This window comes from Nanorana parkeri, unplaced genomic scaffold (genome assembly GCF_000935625.1).
Source record: "Nanorana parkeri isolate BGI_ZX_2015 unplaced genomic scaffold, ASM93562v1 scaffold127, whole genome shotgun sequence".
NCBI classification, from domain to species: Eukaryota; Metazoa; Chordata; class Amphibia; order Anura; family Dicroglossidae; genus Nanorana; species Nanorana parkeri.
In genome coordinates, this window is record NW_017306395.1 from 823302 (window position 1) to 848804 (window position 25503).

Below are 25503 nucleotides of genomic sequence, written 5' to 3' on the forward strand. Positions count from 1 at the left end.
GACCTTAGCCTCTGCCACAGCTCCATATCCTGACTCCTTCAGTTGCCAGGAGGTGGCTGTACTGGTGGCGCAGGAAGGAGAGCTCAGTCTCCTTTGACACAGTCAACTCCTCCCTGCACCACTGGCTCATCCTCCTGAGGTGACAGCTGTCTTCCCTGCTCTCCATCCTGATCTGCCTGTCACAGGAGGCAGAGCGGGACTGACCGCAATCTCCTCCCTGCTTGGCCTGTTGACAGTTTCTCTCCCCCCTGCTGGGTGCTGCTTTGTGTCAGGACACAGAGCAGCGCCCAGAGGGGAGGAGAAAAAAACCTAGGGATGCAAAGCATTTTCCGCCAAAAACCTTGTACTTGTCAGCATTTTGCCCAAATTATCCTTTTCGGCCGATGTGTTTCAGTGGCCGAAATTTTGGTGCATCCCTTGTTATGCCATATTAATTTATATATTTATAGACCCGACATTGAAAGAAAAACAATTATATTAAGTATAACAGACCGTTATGGGTAAGCATAGGAGGGTCAGGAGCCTGGAGTTATGTTTTAAGAATATTATAGGCTTTATTTACTACAATGTAAATAAAAATAGGGATCCCATGTGGAGACATCTTTTAAAATTTTTGTATGTCAAAGTGTGCACATCTTGGTATACCAAGTTTAGTTTTTTTTTTCTTTTACATTGAAACATGTAAGCAACACAAGCAAGAACAAGCCATGTTTATTCACATTTTACATAAAGCAAACTATAAACTCTAGAAATATGAAATATTAAATAACTGTTACTTTTATAAACACTACATTATATACAGCACGTTGTACTGCAGATGGATACTACATAGCATACATGTAACTTCCTTAAACACATTTCCAGCACCAGAACTACTGGTAATCTGGACCATATTCCAATCCTTTATACCTTCAGTCTACTGCCCATCTGTGTGCAGCAGTGACTACCAGATCACTGCCCATGGGATCAGTAGAGAGCAGACAAGTGTCCATTGGACCAATTCTAAAAGCACTCTAAACACTTAGAGTTTCCAGTCAGTGAGCCAAGACATGAGAAAGCAGAATTAAACTTTTATGCCTCCATAAAGACTGCTCAAAATGAAAGCAAGGTCTTGTGGATAATTTCAGTGCACTCCTGAATCTCTTCTTCATTGATGGTCAGTGGTGGTGCCAGTCTGATGATGTCTCCATGTGTGGGTTTGGCCAAGAGTCCATTATCACGGAGTCGGAGGCACACCTTCCAGGCATCGCAGTCTGAAAAGGTAATGCAAGTTTAGTTTTACAGCACTGCATGACTACACATACATCTACAAGCCTCCTCAAAACCTCACAGAAATGCCAAAATGCAATATGAAAACCTTTCAAATTTTAAAACTATGCTTCTACTTTACAAATATATTGGACGATGGGGGAAACACCGTTTTTTAAAGAATTGAAGGTGTTCCTAGAATATGACCAACATCAGATTTTGAGTTAGACACAACAAACCTATGAACTCCAGCACAGGGATTCCTGATCAAAGGCAGGAGTAGAATAAAAAAAAAAACTCGGAGGAAACCATTCAAACACTGGACATGGTTTCATTACTTCTTGATACTAAAACAATTGTCACAGCAACAATGTATAGCAAGAAAACTCATACTCATTTGAGTACTTCCTATAGGTATATGGTAATAACTGAACTAGACAGAGGTTGTTCTCAAATCTGCACAGATGTTACCAGCTTGGTAAACACTAAAAAACAGAATCAGATTATTTTAAGAGACGAAAACCGGGGTAACCAGTTTTAGCATCAGTATGGCAATTTATAGGGCTGGGAGGGACAGCATCCTTTTATAGGGACCATTATGACAATCTAAAACGTGTTTACCTTTTGTTTGTTTGATGACAATGGCATTAAGCAGACCCTTTCCTCTGACAGCGGTCACTATGTCTGATGGTGCCTTCATAAGCTCTGCTCTCAGCAGTTCTCCCATCAATCTGGCATTCTCTGACAACTTCTCCTCCTCAATCACCTGTAAAAAATGAAGCATTGCATTACCTCATCCAACCAGATCTCCAATTTGGTGAACACCAACAGCAAGCACATATAATTTTTGTATAAAATTCCAGCAAAACAAGTATAGGCTCAGTACTTGCCTCCAGAGCAGCAATTGCCACACGGCAAGCTAATGGATTGCCACCATAGGTGGATCCATGTTCTCCTGGCTTGATTGTGAGCATCACCTCATCGTCACAAAGAACAGCAGAAACCTGATGAGAACGAAAATTATAGTGCAAATTAGAATATAATGATAGGTAGATTTTACATGCCTCATGATCAAAGATGTTGCCTTTAGGACCAAGCAAAAATAAAAATGCAATGACGCATCAGAACACTGGGGAGGAATATCATAGCAATTGCGACAGTTGTTGCCTCTTAGATCATTTTTCTTTATGTGCAAATCTGTTTAGCCGCAACTTTTAACATGTGCGCCTGTTTTGATCAGAGATTGCATGTATTTTGTGCCTGTTTACATCTGCACTTGTCCTGCGGCTGTCTGAAACTTGAGCATCACCCAACAAAACAATCGCTACTTAAGTCCCCATGACCACTTCAAGCAGCGACAGTTAAGCTTCTTGCCTGGAGTTACAAGTCTTCATTGCGGGAGTCTATTTAATCTCATTTATGAACAGCATTACACTAGCAACATAAATCTGGCATAAATATATCCTTTGCAACCATATGAGAGTTCAAACACCTGCAATTGCTATGATAAATTCCCCCCTGGGAGTTTGTCTTGACAGTCACTTTTCAAGCTGTTCAAAACTAATTCTGGAATGCAGGCCAAAATGACCTGCTCAGAAGCATAATTTACTAGAATGGCTTCTCGCTGCACTGCACATGTCCAACCTGTAATTGCAACCTTTATTATGGCAACAGATCTTGGCACACAAGCATGGTTCCAGAACAAGATGCTCCACAACTTTACTGGTGTATTCTGGATGTACACACGGTGAAATCACTGCAAAATGTCCAAGAACGCCAACCCTGTTATGCCACCAGTGATTATCTACAATGCCCAAGTCAAATAAAGGGGTGAAAATGGCTATCCATTGTCCATAGCCAGAAAATGATGGCAATCGTGGTGGTGCTAGGATTAGTAGGTTCAAAGATTTTTGGAAACTTTGAGAAAATCTTGTTCACATGGATTTAGGTTGCCGACATGGACATGTTCTGGGGACATGCATAGCCTCTTAGGGCTGTACAATAAAAAAAACCCGAACAAGGAAGGATAGAGTCGCTGGCTTTTCAGCCACAAACTGATCTTTTGTGCCAGCATTCCCCATAACTAAGATATGGGCTGTTTTCAGAGCTGATGCCCTCACAGGGTTTGGGGAGCTTTAATGACAGTAGTCTAAAGTTGGAATGGGAGAGCCAGAGATCCTTGCAGCAGTCAAAAAGTTGTGGATACTGTGTATAGGTCCAAAGAGCAACTTTTGTTGCCCAAGCCTTAAAAAGGACTCATGATGGTTCTTTATAGTCTGCTCCCTGGTTTAAACAAAAATATACATAAATATACCCCATAATAGTGAATCAATATTTTAATTGTTCAAAGATTAGAGAATTCAGTTGCTATACGATACTTCATAGTGCATCAAGTTACAAGTACTTACCGGATACACTCCTCCTGACAAAGCTTTTCCAAGGATCACAATATCTGGATGAACATTCTCATAGTCTACGGCAAGCATCTTCCCAGTTCTGGCCAATCCAGTCTGCACCTCATCAGCAATGAGCAGCACCTGGAGAGATTAAGGATGGTATGAAATCACATGTGGCATGTTGAGAACAGTTTCTTCACCCACAGGTCCTCCCACTTACATTATGCGCTGAGCACAGCTGTCTCACACCAGTCATGTAACCTTCATCAGGAACAATGACACCAGCCTCACCCTGAATAGGTTCAACCATGAAAGCTGCCACATTGGGGTCCTGCAGAGCTCGCTAAAGAGGGGAAATAATACAACATTAATCATTTATTGAAACATTAATGTAATCTAATAATTAATTTGGATACTTAGACCCTACAACTCACTGGTTATATGGCCGGTAGGACTCCAGGCAAACAAATGCCTCTACTCAACCCAGCCATGCATTCATTAAATAAGGTGATTTAATTGTATTTTACATGCACCTAGCATTAGCATCAGCGTCTTGATATTGGGCTCCTGTAGAGGAGAATTCTGAACCAATCTATAGCTTTTCATAGTTCAGCATGTCGAACACTGAGAATTCTGACAGGCGGGAGAGTAGAGAAATGACCATGTGCTGCTGCTCTTTCACTGACCAACCACAAGTTGGTAGTGGGACCTGTACTAGGATGTACTGCTAAGCTGCAGTGCAGGTTGCAGACATGACCAGGAGCAACTTTGCTGTGTGCCTGGGATTATAACCCTGGATACATAACATTTACAAAAATTTTGACAAGAAACGGCATTCATGTGCACTTTTACCTCTGTGTAGGTTTCAATTTTAACCCAAGAACTCTGGGAAAATGTACAAACATCTTATGTACATGTCAATAAAAATATATCTGGGTAATTTTTCAAACCCTGCTGTGTTAAAATTCCTAGAATCCTACAATTTCAATTCCCGCCATCCCCAGCTGAAGTTCATTTTATTTCAAGATGATAATGTGCATTACCAAGCTTTTCCAATACATACATACATACATACATTACACACACATACTTCAGAAACCATCAAAGGCTCCATGCACAAAGCTTTAATTCCAGGGGAAGGATCTTTTTTTTTAGCCGTGTGACTTGTTATTGGACACAAGATCTTTATTCTCATGTGTTAGTATTGTGACTTGGGACAGAAGTCTGTTCTCATCAGGAAGGAACAAAACGAGAAGCATCAAGAATAGAATTTTGTGGACAACATAACAGGAAGCATTTACCGTGACAACCAATAACTTGCTTGATTTTTTTTATAACTAGCACAGTATTTGGAGTGCAAAATACACTCAGGAGACCAGTGACCAGAACATTACAAGCAGGATTTATATCTAAATTGGTATACGCACACACTAGGGGCAGAATGACGCATCACTTTCATTAACGTGTCCTTTATGCTATTGACATGACACTGCAGCTCTAACAAGTCTGCATGGAATAACAGAGCTGAAGGGTGGATATAAAAAGCAAATGAACCTCAAAAATCTTCTGACAAATGTGATACAGTAAAGGGCAGGACATCAGCTTGTATCTATAGCCTTTATCCTGTTCCTTTAGGCTGTCGAGCATTTTCATTTGCTCCCACTGCTTGCCAACAATTTTCTTCTATAGAAAATTGCTTACAGCTCCTTTACAGCAATGGATGAAATTGTAAATGATGCTCATTGGACACTGGTTACATTTAGAGGAATGTAGAGAAGACAACACAAAGCTAAGGAATTCATTGCTCCAATGCATGAATGCAAAAAAAACAAAAAAAAAACACAAACCAAAACAGAAAAACAAAACCACACAAACAAAAAGACGACTAGTTAGAACCCCTCAACTTTTCATGGCCATCTACAAGATACACCCTAGTGACTGCTGTTACTAGGGCAGAAACTGTCAGTCATACAGAAGGAGGAAAAATCTTCCAATGGGGATACCTATTCCATCCAATTCAAAAACTACATGAGCCCAACCAATAGAGGGCACCACATCCCAGTAAACTGGATACATTCTGAAAAAGACACTAGTTCCAGTGATAACAATAGTGAGTGGGAATCTCACTGACAATTAAGTATGTGATAGAAATTGAAGTCAGATTTCTCCAGCGGGACCACCAACTAGTAAAACATGATAGAGCTTCCAACCTTTCCCCCACTATCCAAAAATCAACAAAAATTGTTTTATCTGGAGTCCCACTTTAAGTGCCATGTTCTGACAGGTTAGGCACATGTCATCTAGGTATGAAAGAAAAAAACAGCTGTTCAATAAACCCAACACTGCATGCGATTCCACCATACCATGCATCGGTTTGTGCATCGCATGGTGTGACCAACATCTTATTGATCATTCCCAACCTACAAAGATTGGTTTGGAAGCTCTAACCTGGCAGAAATTAAGGAGATGTAAACCTGCACTCCCAACAAAGAGAAGATAATGGGTGCTTACCTCAAGGGCAGGAAGGTCATTATATGGAATTACTTTAAATCCAGGCATAAATGGTCCAAAGCCCTCATAGCTGGATGGGTCTGTGGAGGACGATATAGCAGACATGGTCCTGCCCCAGAAGTTGCCAGCTGAAAGAATGAATATAGATTGTTAAAACCAAAAAAGCCAAATTTTCTGCATAATGTTTTTTTAGCATACCAATTTGGGGTTTCCATGATATAAAAATGTGTATGCAGAATCAAGCATTTTTTGAGCCCATTGAACAGATGTGGCCCCCAATTTTATGTAGGTAAAGGTACAACTGTCAAAACTGAACGTTGCAATACCAACAGGAAGCACAGCTTGCTTGTTGTAGTGCATCAACTTGTACATCCAGGCATTGTTGTAGTGCACCAGTCTTGATTACAACCTGCCTTGGGAGTTTGAGCCTGACTGCTAATATATCAAGACCTCAAGATGTACAACAGATTTAAAGTGAATTTTCAATTTTGCAGCCAAAACTGGACCACCAACTATTTTATATTTGTTATCCATTCGTTCACATAAAATGTTAAATTGCTGCCAACATTTTACTTGCTCTTTTCTGAAACCTTCAAAAGCTTGACACTGTGTGCATCGAAAAGCCCCAATCCCATCATGCAAACTTCCTTCCACATCCAGCGAGTTTGTTTACATGCCAGGACTAGTACAGCAAATTATCTACTTCTGGGCCACTTGGATATATAAGGGCTGTAGGTTGTCACCATCTCCCACTCCTCCTGGCCATTCAGAATATGAAGCCTGGGGTTGTGTGTTTTGCAGATGGCCAGGAGAGGGAGGCAGAGACACAGCAGCAGCACTTAATACATCAGTCCTGCAGCACTTGCCCACAAGCGGCCTGGAAATCCAGTGGGAGCTGTAAAAATCCCGGTATATAAACAAGCAGATTTGCTGGCTATAGAAGAGAACCTGAATGACAGGAGGTGGCTTTTGCAGAAACAGGATGTGCAACGGCTTTAACCCTGGAAAGTATTGTGTGGCATTGGGCTTTAAAGCATCTCTAGGCAAAATCTTTAGTTTTTAACAAAGTAGGGAAGGGTTAAACTATCTTTTTTTCGGGTTTTGTGTCCTTTGGGGAGAGTCACTTCTTATTTGTCAATGAGAAAAGACAGTGAAGGAAAGTCGTCCCCAGAACAAGTGGTAAGGGGAAGTCTTCCAATGGGGACACCTATTCCAGGGATAACCGTTTAGTTCTTCTCACTTTGGGAGACTTCCTATACGTTCCTGTTGGGTCTCTGGGGCAGGAAGTGAAGCAAACGTTTTTCAATGGCACACAGACAATAAAAACTAACCTGCTGGGTTTTAAAATTTTCCTACTCTACCCAAAACAATTGTTTCTTGAATTTTGCTGCCTTTCATACACTAAGCATTGCTCTTATAAGGCAGTGGCAAGCCTTCACAATAAGGCTCTACGGTATTACTGGGGTTCACCCCATACCTGACTAAGAACGTTAATCCACCAAGGATTTAGAAAAGGAGTGGCTTTTTGATACCCTCCCTCGGCCTTTATGTAAAATATTAAAACTAGGATTACTAATAGTCATATGGATTAGTCTGTGTGAGTAACTATAACCAGCACAATTAGCCCTGGAGGTTTCAGAAGAAAAAAAGGTGAGAGTTGTACAAGTAAAGCTCATTACAGATATCCATCTATATTATACATATGGGCACGGATAACTTTCTTTCAGTTCCCCTGACGGGGACATGAACATTTCTGGCAAGATCAGATATTTTTTGTACTCTCTGAAAATATTCTTAGATGCGGTGGCTGCACTAGTTTTTCCGGCCAAGAACTGGTGAGCTGCAAAATATTACATTTGTGTTCTTGGGTTTAGTTATCCTTTAGTCTCGGGATGCCCTCTGGGGGGTGACATGTACCTAGTAAGTGGTTGGGGGCTGCATCATGAAATACAATTGCAAAGTATACACTCTTGCAACTTACCTGCAAATATAATCTGAGCCTTGTACTTGGGAACTCCTTTCACAGTGTAGGCCCACTTCCGGGCCAATTTGCAGGCAGTTTCGCCACCTTCAACACCTAAATGAAATCATGAACAAGCTGCATCACATTCTGTACAGTCAACCAATACATTCCATTTGGCAACGTCACCCGTCTCTTCACCCCACTGCACTGAAAATGTGACAGGGAGATTCAAGCCTGCCATTGACCACTGCCCCCAAGCAACTGCTTAATGTTTAAGACTGCTAGTGACCACTGCCCAAACACCCCCCTCCAAGCAATGGCTCAAGGTTCAAGCCTGCCATTGACCACTGACCCGCAAGCAACAGCTCAGCATTCTAGCCTCTAATTGACCACTGCCCCCCAAGCAACAGTTCAACGTTCGATACTGCTATTGACCACTGCCCACTCCCCAAGCAATGGTCAAGGTTCAAGCCTGCTATTGAACACTGGCTTCCAAACAACGGCTCAATGTACCAGCCTGTCATTGACCACTACCACTACCCCCCGCCAAGCAATGGCTCAAGGTTTAAGCCCACTATTGACCACGGACCCCCCAAGCAATGGCTCAATGTTTGAGCCTGCTATTGACCACTGCCCCCCAAGCAACAGCTGAATGCACAATACAGAAACATAACAGATTCAAGTTCTAGCACATACCTGTATTCATGGGGAGAATTTTGTTGTAGTTGAATAATTTTGTTATGTACTCTTCATATTCCCCAAGGACATCATTGTAGAAAGCCCTAGATGTAAGAGTCAGTTTATCCGCTTGGGATTTCAAAGCGTTAACAATCTTGGGATGGCAGTGTCCCTGGTTCACAGCGCTGTATGCACTTAGGAAGTCAAAATATCTCCGGCCTTCTACATCCCAAACATACACACCTAGAATGAAAAAGCATGGGTTTCAATATGGGAATATGTACGGTTACCCAAATGGCACAAATCAACAACAAATAGTCTACATATATCCAAAGTAGATATTTGTTACCAAAACTGTACTGTGTATAGCAACCAATATGCATCAGAAAGAAAAGATTAGCTGCAATGAAAACAGGTCATTTCAGGCACTGCTGAACGAGACTATCCCCCATGAAGTATGATGGAAACAAATAAGGATGGGTAAAACCATGCAACCTCGACAATATACCAATGTTATTTTTCTGCCTCTATTCACTGGGTGATACTTCTGCAGATTATTTATAAGACCCCTATGTGTTACACCCCCCCATGCTTTCCCCACAGATCTGTAGCTGTAAACTGCTGCCCCCAGACTTATAGCCATAACCTGCATCTGGATTTAATAGTGAGGGGGTTTCCCCATGGATTCTATTAGCCTAACACACTGTACTGCAACAGTGAGAAGCCAGAGGCTACTGAATTATTGTGTAAAGAAGCTGTAGATCTGTTTAGAAGCAGATGAGAGCCCCCTTCCTCCCTTGGAGTATTTTATGTAAACCTAGGAGGAGAATATGGGGCTACCATTGAATGGAGCAGGAAACAAACTTCTGATGCCCATACATGCTTCCAGGTCCATGCCTCAACATATTGGATTAGTACATCAGCAATGGTAACCTTGGTTACTTTTAAAGCTGACCTTTACCCATATCTTTAAAATAAGAACAAACACCTTTAGAAATGTTTAGTAATAATCTACAAACAGATACTTCTAGATATTTGCCAGCTTTGTATTCTTTGCAGACCTTATTTCCTTTTTCTTCCCCCAGTCTTCTGACAGTGGCCATGTTTACTAAGGGCAGATACTAGCTCTCCTCTTACTTCCTGGATTTCTGGCACATGTGACTAGGACATGTGACCATGCACATCTCAGGTGAGGAAAATGTCTTAAGGAGATTTCCCAGCAATGCTCTGCTGGTGACAAGGCAATCCCAGTGTGCATTGATTTGCCAAACTGAAGTAATTTTCCCCTATTAACGCAGGAAGTGAATGCTCTGCAAGTGTAAGTAATTACAGCATTTTACACCTGACATGTCTATGTTATTAAAATCACACAGAGGCATGCATTGGTAGAATTAGATTTTTGAATGTAAAGGTCTGTTTTAAGAAATTTATCTGCAGATTTTCTGTGGTCAGATGGAAAAAGTGCAACAGATTGGCCCAGGTGGAGATTACTCCATCCACACAGTTAAGTGTACATGAAGGAATCTGTTGCACCTTTTCCATTTGACCACAGAAAATCTGCAGATAAATTGTAAGGTGTGTGGCCAGCTTAATGCACAAAATCTAATGACAAGGAGCAGCTGTTGTAATGAGGCAACTAATCTGCATTCTAGCAGCACACGGCAAAACAGCGATTTCAAAACATTTACCATTCTACCAACATCAGATACTGCAGCAAGCTAGACTATGGGTGATCATGGAGAACAAAGACAAACCTTTTCCCCTTTCTAGAGCAACAGGCAGAGGGTGGTAGTTGTGCGCCCCATACTTTGCTTCTCTGTCATACACATATTCAGAAGACAATGCATCTTCCACAGGACTTTCGGTGGCCACTGGTCCAGCTGAACTGATAGAAGCCCGGAGGTTGCAGAGAGCACCCAAGGTGCGTCTTTGGACGAGTTTGGAGAACATCTTGGAAGGGCTGAGCAGATTTCACACTTCCTGCATGAAAAAGAAACAGATGATTTCTAAAAACCGCAGAAACTAGCTGTGCGTCTACAGTAATTTACCCAAAAATGTGGACGCCGCCAAATAGTTCACAACCAGTCGTGCACAATAATGACAGTGAAAACACTGAAAACCAAGATAAGCTTGCTGCCTCAACACTTTGCAACATTATTTTGGCTTGAATTGTTTGAACAAACTTTTCAGGGTTGTTCTGATGATGCAACTGCTTTGTCTCATTTCCAGCTACACATGAACTGACCGACTATGCAATACCCACCTATAGAAAGGACCGTTTGACAAAGAACCTGAAAAATTAATCCTGAATATAAAAAAAAAAAGGGAACTTCAAGGGGAACTAAACTGTAAAAAGAAATTGTGAGCAGGCAGCTCTATATTGTAGAAGAGTCTTAGCAAGTCTCTTCTACGATAAAAACACACTTACCTGCCTCTTGCAGTCTTCTTTATAATGTATATGATATGAGCATTTATAGCCCAGTTCACATTTTTTGGCATACCTTGCTACCAGTGTGCACGAGTGTGGGTTAAGCCATACTGGTCTAGCTAATCAAGATGGCCAAAGATCCCAAACACAGAAGACTGGTGAAGATGTCAGCACTGGCAAGGGGAGGTGAAATGAACTTTAAATGGTCACAATACTACGAAGAACTATTAAAACGCATAGTTAGTCAGGTTGAAAAAAGACACATGTCCTTTGCAACACTCATCAGATCAACATATTGAAGAGACCCCACCAGACTATTCGTATGAACAACAACCTTCTCATAACAGTCTATCGTTATTGGTATTTATACAGAGCCAACAATTTATGCAGTGCTTTACATAGTTACACATTCACATCAGTCCCTGCCCCCAAGGAGCTTATATTCTAAGGTATATGTGCATATAATGTATTTTAAATGCGAGTATGCCATTTACCTGGAAAAGCCTCCCTTGTGTAGACATTCAAAAGCCCCTAGACTGTTGTTCAGCACAGCCATCTTGAATGTGGTGTGAGCAGCCCCAGCAGGCTCAAAACTACTCCAGTGACACTAGAGTATCCCCATTTAAATCTTCCCCTGGCAGCTACATGACAGTTTATGTAGAGAAGCAATGGGAGGGGTGTAGTAGCTGAGCCAGCACTGACAAGAGAAGACTGCTATGATATGCAAAGAGGGGGCTAGGAATTTGACTCTTCTGAAGTCAAATTTACTTGTGAATACATTTATAAAAAGGAAAAGAAAAACAATGCATCTAAACATCTAAAATACTAGCTCTTCTGTGCTTTCGCCTGCTGGAGGCGGGGTCTCTAAAGAACCTGGAAAAATGGCACATAATGGGCATTTAAATGGCAAAATGTAAAGCCAGTTTATGATGGAGGGCTGGAATGGATATTCTGCTTAAGTACTGTACACACAACAACTGAATTATTGTTTAGAAGTTTCAAATGTGTGAACTATATTACCAACTAGGCATGTGCACTGTCAAAAAATTTGTTTAGTTTCGTTTTAATTCCGATTTTGTGTTATTTCGTTTTTCGGGATTCGGGTGTGAAAGTCAATTCGGATTCGGACGAAATTCGTTAGCGGTAGTTCGTTCGCACGTTCGTTTCGTTTCTTATTCGTTTTGTTTGTTTACAGAAAAGTGACATTTGAAGGGGAAAAAATTTTTTTCTCCTTCTCTAATGCCACTTTGCTGCAAAGAACGAACGAATGAAACGAAAACGAAACGAACGGTCGAACGAACTACCACTAACGAATTTCAGAAATGGAAATTCGGATTCGTTTGCATTCGTTATATCTGTAATTCGGATACATCCGAATTTCCGAAAATTTGTCCGAATTTCGTTTCGGAACGAAACGAATTGCACATGTCTATTACCAACATTATAGCCCTTCGTGTAATTTAAGGGAAACTTTCACTATTTTTATATCTATAGCTTTGGTTACAAAAATACCTGGTGATCCTGCCATTCCTTGTTCAGGCACTTCCTGTTAGAGCAACCACACTGGCCCTTCACACAGGTCACCACATTACATGGGCATGATCCACTACTGTCACCATCAGGAAACCTAGTCATCACATGGTGTAGGGATGAGCTCGGGTTTGGATCGAACGCGACCCAAATAAATTTATTTAGAACTGGGAAGCACCATGGGGCAACCTACTGAGGCATGTCCCATCCTGTAGCCGACCATAAAGGGGCAGGATGCTTGTGCCAACATAATTGACTTTATGGCCACATGGAACTTTCTTTCCCAGAATCCCATGTAAGCATTGAGCTGGTGCTTCACCATCAGGCATTCAGTGAGTTTCCCAGACCCATGCTCATATTATACACTCAATGATAGAATTCTATCCCAATAACTCCCAAGCTACCATCATAACAGGTAATATTACTCCCAGCTCTTGCCATTTATCAGCCCTTTTCCGCATGGTATTCAATAACTTATTCTGTTGGGTTTTAACGAGCACCTGTCAGAACTGTTGCCATATATCAAAGCAGAGGCTCTTGCTTGCCCGAGAGTTGCGTTTGGCAGCCTCTTGCAGCGACTTTCCCACCTTGGGATGAGCAGGGCTCCACAACGGCCGCCCCTATAAATTGATAGGATCTTCAACAGAGCTCTTGAATAGGATCTTGTTGGGATTCCCATTCTTGGCAAACAATTTTCATAAAGAAGTTGTGCAATTTAAATGGAAAAACAAACAGTCAAAACCAGAGAAACATTAACACAAGCACAGCGAGTAAATGCTCTTTGAAAACATGATTGTTTGGAAAATTCCGAGATGAGGGAGAGAGAAAAAAAAAAAAAAGTCTACTTCCAGCTGACAATGTGACAACCAAACCCATGTCAACAATACTTGGCATGCTGATCAGAGAGATTTGATTGGTGCAAGCCGCTGCCGCCCCTGACTTGCCTCCAGCAATGCATGCAAGGTCACAAGTATATATATTCATGACATTCCAGTTCCCGTCACCGCATTCCTCATGATCTTACACTGCATAGCTTTAGAATGGAAATTTCCAATACTCTGCCACAAGTAAGCGTGCTCTAGCCTGAAAGCACACAACTTATAGTGCGAGTGAAAACAAAACCTTTACGCGTGAACGTTTATCTTCATTGGTCCCAGCTGGAAAAATTCACCCTCCCAGTGAACGCCGTCACCTAGACAGACAGTGAGCAGTGAGGATGTATTTTTAAAAAAAAAAAAAAAAAAAAAAGAAGTGCACATTTGTTCTGTGTAAATGGGGCAAAAATGAACTACGGTATATTTTCTTTCCAGTAAATCAGGAAAATACCACATTATGGCCACCAGATGGAGCTAAGGATCATAAGTATACAAGGCTCCATCTAGTGGCCATAATGTGGTATTTTCCAGAACCGCTAATCAAAATGAAGTACACACATTTGTTTCACAGGACAAATGCCTGCGCAATTTATACAAACACCCCAAAGTGGAAATCCAAAAATTGTAGGGAAGCCATTCACACGAGTGGTTTTTACACAGAAAAGGGTTAAACATTAAAAAAAATGCGCATTGTGCAGACTATTGCGGTACGAAACCGCACGTCCCACAAAATAGTCTGAGCTCGATTTCAGCGGCGGATTCCGCACGTTTGTGGCTATAGTAATAGCCGCAAATGCACGGAATCCGTGAGTATGTAAAAGAAAAAAAAAAAAAAAAAGTGTTTTCGTGCAGAAAACGCCATATGTGAATGGAGCCTTAGAGATGGTGCATAGTAATAAAGTTGAAATATTTCTCCATTCCAGTGGGTTCACCCTGAACATGTTTTGCTGTGGGGCCTGGGCAACAAAGTGTACCTGTCATACACAGTACAAATCACCATTCGCATCCATCTATATTTATTCACTTTGTTAGGAGGGTGTGAAATCAACATAGAATGAGGGTGAAGAATTACATTGTTTACAGCAAACTGGCAGCCATTGATGTTGAGGGACATTTCAACAACAGGAACAAAGGGAGAGCGAGGTGACTGCCATGGGAGCCAGGATCAGGTAAGCAAAATGGCTTTATTTTTGTCCCCTAAAAAAAAAAAAACATTTAACCCTTGTAGAGCAGGGGTAGCCCCACTGCAAAGGTAATTGCAGAGTCTTTAACGTATATCAAAAGCCAAAACTTTTTTTATTGCTTGTGCCATCAGTGTTGCACTAAATGCTAGATGTGCTGATGTTTTGCATTGCCATTCCTTTGAATGGCACCCCAACATACCTTTTGGCGAGCAGTCGTTGCAGGGCAATGTGCCGTACTGCAATGCCATGCATTGCAATAAAGTGCATGCCTTACTTTTTCACCACAGCACATGGTATTAAAGTAGTCCTTGGTGCGTTGGGGTACTACTTACATGAATGACAACGCACCAGCAAACCTGCTGTGTGATGGCGTGCATTTTATGGTGTGAATAACCCCTTCATGTTGGACTAGGGAATGTTTAAAAACTGTTTTTTGCCATCTTTGCTGCATAGAAGAGATTTCCCTTCACTTCCGGTCATGTAGACAACAGAAAACACACAATTTCTCCAAAGTGAGGAGAATAGCCTCTAGAATGGCTGTGTTCTCATTGAAGGATTTCCCATATTTTGTTGCGTTTACAATATTTACTAGAACAAATGGGGTCATCGCTCCAGCCGAGACGGCAATAAAACAGGCGCAGGGAAGATCCTCCTAGGTTTCTGAAATGGAATGTATAGTGACTTTGCACACACTTACAGGAAACAAATATATATTATAAATAAATATTTTTTATGGAGTAAAGTAAATATTTTTTGAGTAAACATAAAACCTTGTGTTCCATTTAACATTCTCGTTCCGAGTCAGCTGGTGAAGCTTTAGACACCTCTTCATGTCTTCAGACTCTTTGCCTGAAGGTGAAATGACTTCTCGCAGTGACTCATCCTTTATTATAGGGCTCAGTCTGATATTTCAATCAGACAAATGCTGCCTCAAGGCAGGTGGCATCAGTAGCCTTTAACAGAGTAGGAAATGGTAGTACTTCTTGTCTTGCATAATCCCCCCCCCATCTCCCTTTTCCAATAACCACCTGGAAGATTTTTGGGTTTCCCATCATTCAATATTCACCAGACCGCAATTAAATGAGGTCAGATTCCCCCCTCTGTCCCTCCACTTTAAATAAATTCTGGAGATCTTGTCGGGTCAAATGGGGCTTTTTTGCATTCATGAACTGTGAACATACTAAATCCGGTGTAGTCGGATTCCACAATACAAGGAACAATGTCTGGCATAAGTTAAAATGGGTCAGTGTAGTGTGGTGGATTTAGATTAGTGGTACAAAGTTTATTGGCCAGGAGAGATCAAGGGAGGCAGGTGGGGGGGGGCTACAGCTCGCGGTATACAGAGACGCCGCAGCCGGGACGGATCCCGACTTTACTGTCTGGATCCACCCAGCTGCGTGAATGACAGCTGGCTCTGCCTATCTGGAGGCAGAGCCAGCTGTACCCGCCCCCTCCCCCGTACGTTCCACCAGTCAGCACTGGAGGATCGGAGAGGGGAGGATTTCCTGCAGGGAGCCGTGAGTGACAGTCCCGTCTCTGCAGGGACATGATCGAGAAGTGAGCGAGCGACGTTGTGTTCGCTCACTTCCCGATCTATTGAGCCGACATGTGACAGTTTCATTGTCACAGGTCGGCTTGAACTATGAGGCTGAGTGATTTTCACTTACCTCATAGTTCTCCTTTAAAAAAGGTACCTGAATACATTAACATTTAACTACTGCATGAAGTGTCACTTTAAAAACAAAAGAATTAAAAAAAAAAATTGTGAAAAAACAGTATTTAAAGGAGAACTATGGGGTCAGTGTTTTTCCCCATAGTTCTCCTTAGGGTAACGGGAGGACACAAACTAGCGTCCTCCCGTTACCCTAAGGAGAACTATGGGGTCAGTGTTTTTCCCCATAGTTCTCCTTAGGGTAACGGGAGGACACAAACTAGCGTCCTCCCGTTACCCTAAGGAGAACTATGGGGTCAGTGTTTTTCCCCATAGTTCTCCTTAGGGTAACGGGAGGACACAAACTAGCGTCCTCCCGTTACCCTAAGGAGAACTATGGGGTCAGTGTTTTTCCCCATAGTTCTCCTTTAAATACTGTTTTTTCACAATTTTTTTTTTTAATTCTTTTGTTTTTAAAGTGACACTTCATGCAGTAGTTAAATGTTAATGTATTCAGGTACCTTTTTTAAAGGAGAACTATGAGGTGAGTGAAAAGCACTCACCTCATAGTTCTCCTTTAATGAAACATCTAAAAAGGTAATAAAGCCACTTCAATAAATTTGTCATATAGATCTAGTGGCCCTTCCACCTATAAAAAGTGGCTGCAGAGGATCAGCAACACTGAGATAATACAAAAATATATTCTATTATTAATATATATCGCTATATATCGCTATATATCGCTATATATCGCTATATATCGCTATATATCGCTATATATCGCTATATATCGCTATATATCGCTATATATCGCTATATATCGCTATATATCGCTATATATCGCTATATATCGCTATATATCGCTATATATCGCTATATATCGCTATATATCGCTATATATCGCTATATAGAGTTAGTTTTTTTATAATTGTCGTATTAAAAGTATAAAATCTCAATACAGACAGCAAAGTGACTGCACAAGAGGAAAAGGCAATTCAGTCTGTGCCTAGACATCTTCTATAGCAATTATCGTGCACTCGTAAAGCTAATCATAGCAGTAATAGTAACCTAGTAGCATTCATTATAAATGTAAAATAAGTTGTGTAACTGAGCTAATAATAAACTATGTAGATTGAGAGGGGAAAAAAATTGTAGAAGGAGAAAAAGAGATAAAGAAAGTTATTTAATTTTAAAAATCCCATCTAATAAAACAAATAAATCCTCCAACTTCTTATTTATATTGCAGTGCCCTTTAAATACAGCTTACGTCAAGCAATGAAAGTTTAAATCCTCATGTTTCTACCTTTTATTTAACTTTCCAGATAGCCGATCTTTCTATTACGTCATTAACCTCGGAGTTGCATCAATACCGGTTAGGTAAGGAGTTTGTGACAGTGGAGAGGCGTGTGCCTACGTGCAGAGCTCCTGGCTGATGAATTGGCCGGGGCCACGCTCTCCTCCAAACACTCCTCCACATAACAGCCAGTAGTGACAGAGAGCTACACACACCCATCTAACACCCATCTACCTTGAACTCCCCAAACGGAAAAAAATACATCTCTAGGAGGTCAACGACCACACGCCAAAAACCTTACAGTCAGGCAAGCCAAAGCAAACCAGCCACGCTTGCCACATACAATATATGGCATGGGGAGAGGAGTACATGCCAGACGTGACCTGGCAGATCCAGGAAGGAAAGGCTGAACAGAAGCTGAGACCTATGTATAGGAGCCAAACTGCAGCTCATCTCATGCTGTGACACAGAATGGTTTTCAGAGTCAGAGAGAGGTGTCAGGAACGCACCAAACGCCACACTTCATAATTAGCTTGTGTCCCATCTAGAGGTGCCACCGTGGCAGACATTCCCTGTGCAGTAGCATCACATCCCTCATTTATTGGCCTGTATTGCTGGCTACCAGACTGCAGAATTTTTCATTAAGTTGGATATTTATATAGTGGGTCACATACTGTACATTCACATCAGTCCTAAAGGAGTTTACAATTTAAAAAAGGTCCCCCATCTCACATGTACACATAATAGGGCCAATTTAGAGAGGAGCCAGTTAATCTACCAGCATATATTGGGAGTATAGGAGGAAATCCACGCAAGCACAGCGAGAATGTGAAAGCTAGAAAAACATGGTAACCGCATGAATCTATAACCAGCCTTTATAGCAGGGCGCACATGGGAAGCCTTCCCATGTGCGCCCTGTTATAAAGGCTGGTTATAGATTCATGCGGTTACCGTGTTTTTCTAGTTTGACTATTTTGGATGTGGGGATGCACTGGGGGTCCCAGCGTGCATTTTTGGTTGCTGGGCCTCCAGTGCATCCCTGCACCTTATAAGGAGGAGTAGGCTACCTCCTGGTACACCTGCATGCAATCTATCAACTGCATTAATATGCTCACACTTGGAGACTCGTATAGATAGTTAGGACCACACTTTGCAGAGGTGCCTTGGCGCGGCAGTGTGGCTTCTACATATTTTTGGCCAAAAGTTTGTACAACTAAAACCTCTGTTTTTAACGCATACTGTTGAGAGGGTAATTTGTTTTGTTGCAGGCTAGCTGGGAGGTGCGCTGGGGATTTTTTGTGTTTTGTAAAGAATGTGAAAGCTCCATGCAGATAGTGTGTCCTGAATTACCCTGGATTGGGATAAAGGACCTCAGTGCTACAAGGCAGATGTGCCAACCCACTGATACACATGTGCATTCAAAAACACACAACATTGAAATTAGAAGTCTCAATGGTATATACAAAGGTATGAATCCTTAGCATGCATGGTCATGTGTTGCTTTTAGGCATGAATGTTGTTCTCCATAAGATTTACACAAAGATAAGAGTCCTTCATACATTTACATTGAATTATGAACCTCTTTTACAATCTTCAATTGCACAAATGAAGTGGACACATTATACACATTCTTGGCTAGTAGAGTAGCACTTTATTAAATGGATATACTTCCTTGTTTTTTATATCTTTTTCAAACTTGACCTATTGAAATACCGACTGCTTTTTTTCATAAATATATTGGACCGAAAATTCAATGATGGGAATAAGTTATGGGTTGACTTAGAGAAAGATATCTCCTACTCTTCCATACTCTATATACCAGGGGCGCCCACTATTTTTCGTCTGGAGATCTACTTTTCCAATGACAAGCTCATTGAGATCTACCAACGACGCCGGCTGTCAGATCCTCTCTCTCTCTGTTCTGTGACAGCGGCTCCGTCCTCCCCCGCCGCCAGTTCCTTCACTTCCTTCTTCTCGGATCCCCACTGGGGAGAGCAGCGGGGATCCAGAGAAGCGGCGGGAGGAGAGGACAGTGCGGTCTACCAGTGATCGCTACGCGATCGACTGGTAGATCGCGATCAACCTTGTGGGCACCCCTGCTATATACCATGGATAAAACCAGATACGAGACCTCCGAGATTAGCTCTCCCCTTCTTTATACTTCCTCTTTTAAAAGTGTGGGATCATATGATAAAAGAAATTCAGATTACAACTATTGTGGGACCCATGACTCCTATCATGGGAAATCCAATATTTAAACCAGGGGAGGTAAATAAGCAATTTTTTCAATGGACCAGGAGCTCACCTTCACCTATAATGGATGCCCTTACATCAACACAAATGGAGCTGGGAGGCGGGTCATTACTCGCCACCCAGCTTTCTGATCACACGAGAAGCTGGCTCCAGGTTCCTCTGCGGCACTGCTGGTCAGAGGAAAGCTTCCTCTGACCGGAAGTTCCAGTATTGGGGAAGGTATTGGAGCATTCATACCTCTCCCAAATACTCAGTATCGGCACGGATACCGATACTAGTATCAGTATCTGTGCATCCCTATTTATAACCCATTAACAGTGGCGTAACAATCACCATAATGACCCAGGCAGCCGCTATGGGGCCCGGGGCACAGTGGGGCCCGGCCAGATGCAGTGCGGGTCGCTATGGGATCCTCTGCTGGTGGCTTTCACTGGCGGCTGAAGACGAACATGCCGCTGTTCAGATCACTGACAGTAATCTGTGCAGCAGCACGTTCCTCTCCACAGAGGCAATGAGAGCCAGCAGCGGCAGTGGAGGAGGAGGCGGGGCCGTGGTCGGCAGCAGGCGGGGCCCAGCAATGGAGGCGGGGCCCATCAGCGACCGTGGAGAAGAGGAGGCGGACAGGTAAGGAGTGCCACCAGCCAACCTGAGGGTGACCCTGCATAGCCCACCATAGAGAGTCTATGGTGGGCTCTGCAAGTTCACCCTCCGGTGGGATCTGCAAGGGGTATAACTAGAAATCACGGGCCCCATACAAAAGTTTGCTATCGGGCCCTGTGATTTCAAGTTACACACCTGCCCTTTACCATTCCTAAAAAAAACAATTTCTATGGGTGCAATTAAAAGGAGCCAACCTGCCAGGGTTAATACTCCTCCAGATAAATAGTCATTATTTAAACGCAAAGCCAACACTAAGGAGTTCATTTATAAACGTTCCACCCAATGTATAACATTCACACAGCACTAGCACTTCCAGATGGTGCTGACATGTATAGGAATTCCCATACACGTCATTGCTATCTACGGGTGCTACTGCTGTACCAACTGCATCTGCCCGGCATGCAACTATACATCGGGTGAACCCCCACGAGTCCCCCAATCACTTGTGTTGTAAAGGCGATAATCAGGGCACTAAATGCAATAACACTGTGGCACCTGAGAAGTACTGCTACAGGCAAGAACCATTCGATGGATCCCAGCTGTGCTCTGGTATATCACCTCCTTTGAAAACTAGGTCTAATGACATGGTTTCTGAGGGTGTAAACCATTGGCCCGATTGGCTCCTTTATAGTGAGTACCTGTTGAAAATGTGGTTTCTGTAATAAAGACCAGTCACTGCTACTCTCTACTTGTGCAGGCTGACTGGTCTCGTCTCCGCCCCCTTCAACAGTATTCTGCAGGCAGCTTGTCTTGGGTGGAGCCTCCCAGGTCCCTCCCACAGGCCTGCCCCCTGCACAGGCTATGTACAGCACAGGCTGGTGTCACTGCTACATTCATTCTGTAATATCTGGGTTTACAAAGACATTTTTGGTTCACAGAGTAGAATTCTATTCTTTGGGGCCATTGAGGAATATTTAAATAGCTTTCCCCAGAGTTTAGGTTTAACTCTTGGAACTACAGCACATTTACAGTTCCCAGGTCTAAATTGTGGACAATACAGAATTCCAATGCACGTCAGGCACACTTATTCGTGCAGACAAATCTGTATTTGTAAAATAAACAGCACATGTAGGACAGATATGTACAAAGCAGTCACAATAAAACATCATTAGTTACAGCTAGTAACCACGGGTAAAGCATTGGGCGCATCACACCTTACTAATTCCCACTAATGCAGGGCTGGACAAATCTCAGGAGCCAGGTCGCCAATGCTCCGTACCGCTGGTGCTTAAATTCTGAGGTTCTCTAGTTATTGCAGCTGGTTCCTAAAAAGAATCCTGCTGGCTCCTGGATTGGACAGACTGGCTCCTGAATACCATATTCATTTGCCCACCCCTGTGCCAATGTCTGCATAGCTTTCAGTGAACCTGTTTCAAACACATCGTTGCATACCTCACAGAGCGTTCTGTCCTATTGAGTTTACATGGCCGCTATACAAGTTTCCCTTCAGTGTAGACTGAGCATGCTCCCGTTAAAGAGGAACTCCAACTATCAACAAAATGAATAAGCTACCCCTGCACTGCAAGGGTTAACTGCTCATTTTGGGGTCAGAATACAGAAGAAATACTCACCTGATCCTCAGCCCTGCGGCAGTCAACTTTCACCTGTCTTCCCCTCAGCTCCGGCATGTTCCTCTGCAGCTTCACGTTTATTGTGGAATGGACCTTCACTAGACACGATGGCCTCAGTGGGCCTTAAGACAGCCAGAGCCCATAGGAGAAGAGTCTGCGGGGACCCCTCTAGCATGGGAGAGCATCATGGGAGTAAATATTTAATCCAACCCCTAGACCAAAAAAAGAGCAGTTAACACCCCCCTCCCGCACTGCAGGGGTTAACTGCTTTTTCCCTTTTCTAATTTTTGGAGTTCCCCTTTAAGGGCTTGTTCATGCCAGCAACATTGGGCTGCCTTTCCCAATGCAGTAACGAAGCAATTCGCTTTACGTCCTATGAGCGGCTTGAGTCCTGCATCCAGACCTGACAATAAACACTTTTAGAAACCGCGCTGCTTTGAGTCAGACGTGGCAGTGTTCAGTTTAAAAGGGCGCACAGAGAGCCTGCATGCGCTCCTGTCATCCCCAGCATCAGTCAAATGTACGGAAAGCCAAAATCTTTTATATTTTTGGGGGATCTGGAAGGGGATGGTGAGGATCCCCCATGCGTGTGTCCCATTCCCTTCATTTTATATCCCAAAGCCGACAGGAAGTAAAAGGAAAATCACTTATCGAAAGAGTTAATGGCACCGCAAATGTGGCCAGGAAAGCGCGCATTTTCCCTGCAGCTTGAAACACCCAAGAGAAAAAAAAAGTGTTAGAATCTGCTACTTTCCTGCATCTGTTCCTCGTGCAGCAGCCACTGAAATCGGGGACGTATGACAAATGGGGAAAAAATCCCCCACACGCCAACATGCATGAACGTGACGCACGTTCGCTGATGTGTAAAGAGCACTCATGTGTACAGAGCCAGAGTTTGTGAACCATTGCTTTGTACCAGGGGAGGCAACCTCGGCACTCCAGCTGTTGTGGAACTACAAGTCCCATGAGGCATTGCATGACTGAGCCACAGGCATGATGGGATCTGCCATTTAGCACTGCTGGAGTGCCAAGGTTCCCTAGTCCCAATTACTGTTGCCCCTATTACAGTGCACAAGTAGTCCCATGAGAAGGAGGTGATGGGGGCCCCTTGGTCATACATGCTGCTCTGCAGACGGTAGGAATGACATGGGTGGTCGCTGAATGGAGAACTCTGCTAAAATGGGGAACTCCAGGAATACAGATACTTTCTTTGGTCCAGCCTGGCTCAATAAAAAAAAAAGGTGTCCATACCTGATCTCGGGGGTGGGGGGCTGCTGAAAGTTACTATAGCCGACAGCACTACACAAGTCAGTGTGTCCCCTCTACACAGTGAGCTCATGGAGTTGCTCGCTGGACACTGCTACTATTCTGGGAATACCTTTATCAAAACTCCCAGCTGACACCACAACACAATGAAGGAGTTTCACATTTGCTGCTCTGACCGCAAAGAACCCTCTCCATATTTTCAGATTAAACCCGCTTCGCTTCAACCTCAATGCATGCTCATCAAGGACCTGATGCAGAGTGTCATCTCCAGCAGTTGAAGAAGTTTAATTTCCCCAATCGTTCCTCATAGCCGAGCTACTCCAGCCCCCCCAAATTCCTTTCATTGACCTTCACTGCACTCTGTCCAATTCTAGGACCCAAAATTGGACGGCATACTGAATATGACGCCGAACCAGCGTTTTGTAAAGGGGTACAAGCATTGATTTGTCCCTCGAATGCCCTTCCTAATTGATTGATGATGATGATGAAGTCTACGGTCCACCAGGACCCCCAAATCTATTCCTATCTCTGAATTACTGGCCCATGGACCTTGTGGCATCGCAGCGCTCCAGGGATCCTAGAGGGCACCCATTAGGGATTACCTATGAGCAGTGTGCCTATAGGCAGGCATAGGAAATGTAGGCAGCATAAGTGGGTGGGGGGCATTGAGAAAGTTATGAGTGGTGACAACTCTGATGATCAACCTGAGCAAGGTAACAGCGATGCAAAATATTCCCTGCAGGCCAAGAAGCGTTGTCATGTGTCCAAGAAGAAAAGGGGGTTTAACCAATATGATCATCAGGTATTTATAGACCGAAACCAGCCCCCTTTTAACATCTGATCAGTGCAGTAGATTTCCAGCGGAGTTTCCGTTTAATTGACGGAGAAATCTGCTCTTGCTGTATGTGCACCCCTACACAAACGCATCGATGGGGCAGCACAGCGGAGGGATGCGGCTACGACAATGATGCAACCCCGGCAGATGTCATAATAGGAAGCAAAGGCCTAGCCCCACCCCCCACTAATCCGAGGCAGATTATCACTCACCCAGCCTCCCCAGCAGCCGACATAGGACCGCTCAGCACAGACCTCCCCGCCCCTCCATGTACCTGGATTGCTTGTCACCGACCACACACCTGCCGAGCTCACCCAGCTAAGAACAGAAACACGCCCCTCCATCACTTATATCAGATGCCGGAGGGCGTGGCGGTCTGAGAATAGTTGTTTCCTATTGGCCACGCCGCTCTGCCTTTAGCCAATCATCTGCATAGGATGAGCCATCTCCCTCCACCGGTCCTCGTGTATGTTACAGCGGTGGGAGGAGCCGGGGGCGGGGCCGTCGAGGAATGCGCAGAGTCTGACAGTTCTATAAATGGAGAGTATACTGTATATACCAACTATACACTCATCTCTGTGTGACGGTATATAGTGTATCCGGGCTAATAGATCTATATATTGAGGTCTGCAGGAGGCATCCAAATAAACAGATTGTGGCTGTGTACATAGGGGGAGAGGTCACACGTGTTTTCCCTTATCCATATATGTTGTTTTTAACCAGTTGACATCCGCGGTGTTAAACCCCCTTCCCATCCAGGCCATTTTTCAGTATTCAGCGCTGCGGTACTTTAACTGACATTTATTCCGTCATGCAGCGCTGTACTGAAATGAATTTTATACCCTTTTTTGGGGACAGATAGAGCTTTCTTTTGGTATTATTTATTCACCACTGGGGGTTTTATTTTTTTAATATATTAAGGAAAAATTACCGAAATTAAAAAAAAAAACAGTTTCCCCTATATTAAATGATAAAACATTTATTATTACCCAATTTTTTGGTAAAATATAAAAGATGGGGTCACGTCGGGTAAAAAGACACTAAACATGTCAAGCCTTAAAATTGCGTGCGCGCACGAAACCTCAAAAAACGATAATACCCAAAATTGGCCATAGGCGACGCTTTAAAAGCTGTTACTGCTCATCAGTTTAGTGTTATCA

At 43.1% G+C, this 25503-nt stretch overlaps 1 protein-coding gene across 2 annotated transcripts; it reads right to left on the reverse strand.

Annotated features, from left to right (window-relative positions):
* Positions 1-695: 695 nt before the first annotated feature.
* OAT (ornithine aminotransferase) lies at positions 696-24670 on the reverse strand. Of its 2 annotated transcripts, XM_018553701.1 has the most exons (10): positions 24617-24670; positions 10551-10774; positions 8815-9039; positions 8137-8232; positions 6156-6283; positions 3865-3987; positions 3657-3785; positions 2139-2252; positions 1870-2014; positions 696-1253 (listed from the first exon to the last, which is right to left on the reverse strand). In XM_018553701.1, the coding sequence occupies exons 2-10, from the start codon at positions 10744-10746 to the stop codon at positions 1093-1095; spliced, it is 1317 nt and encodes a 438-aa protein (XP_018409203.1). In that variant the 5' UTR covers positions 10747-10774; positions 24617-24670; the 3' UTR covers positions 696-1092. The 2 variants fall into 2 exon arrangements, with proteins under 2 accessions (XP_018409203.1, XP_018409204.1); XM_018553702.1 differs by lacking the exons at positions 8137-8232; positions 8815-9039; positions 24617-24670 and having other exon boundaries at positions 10551-10779.
* Positions 24671-25503: the final 833 nt, after the last annotated feature.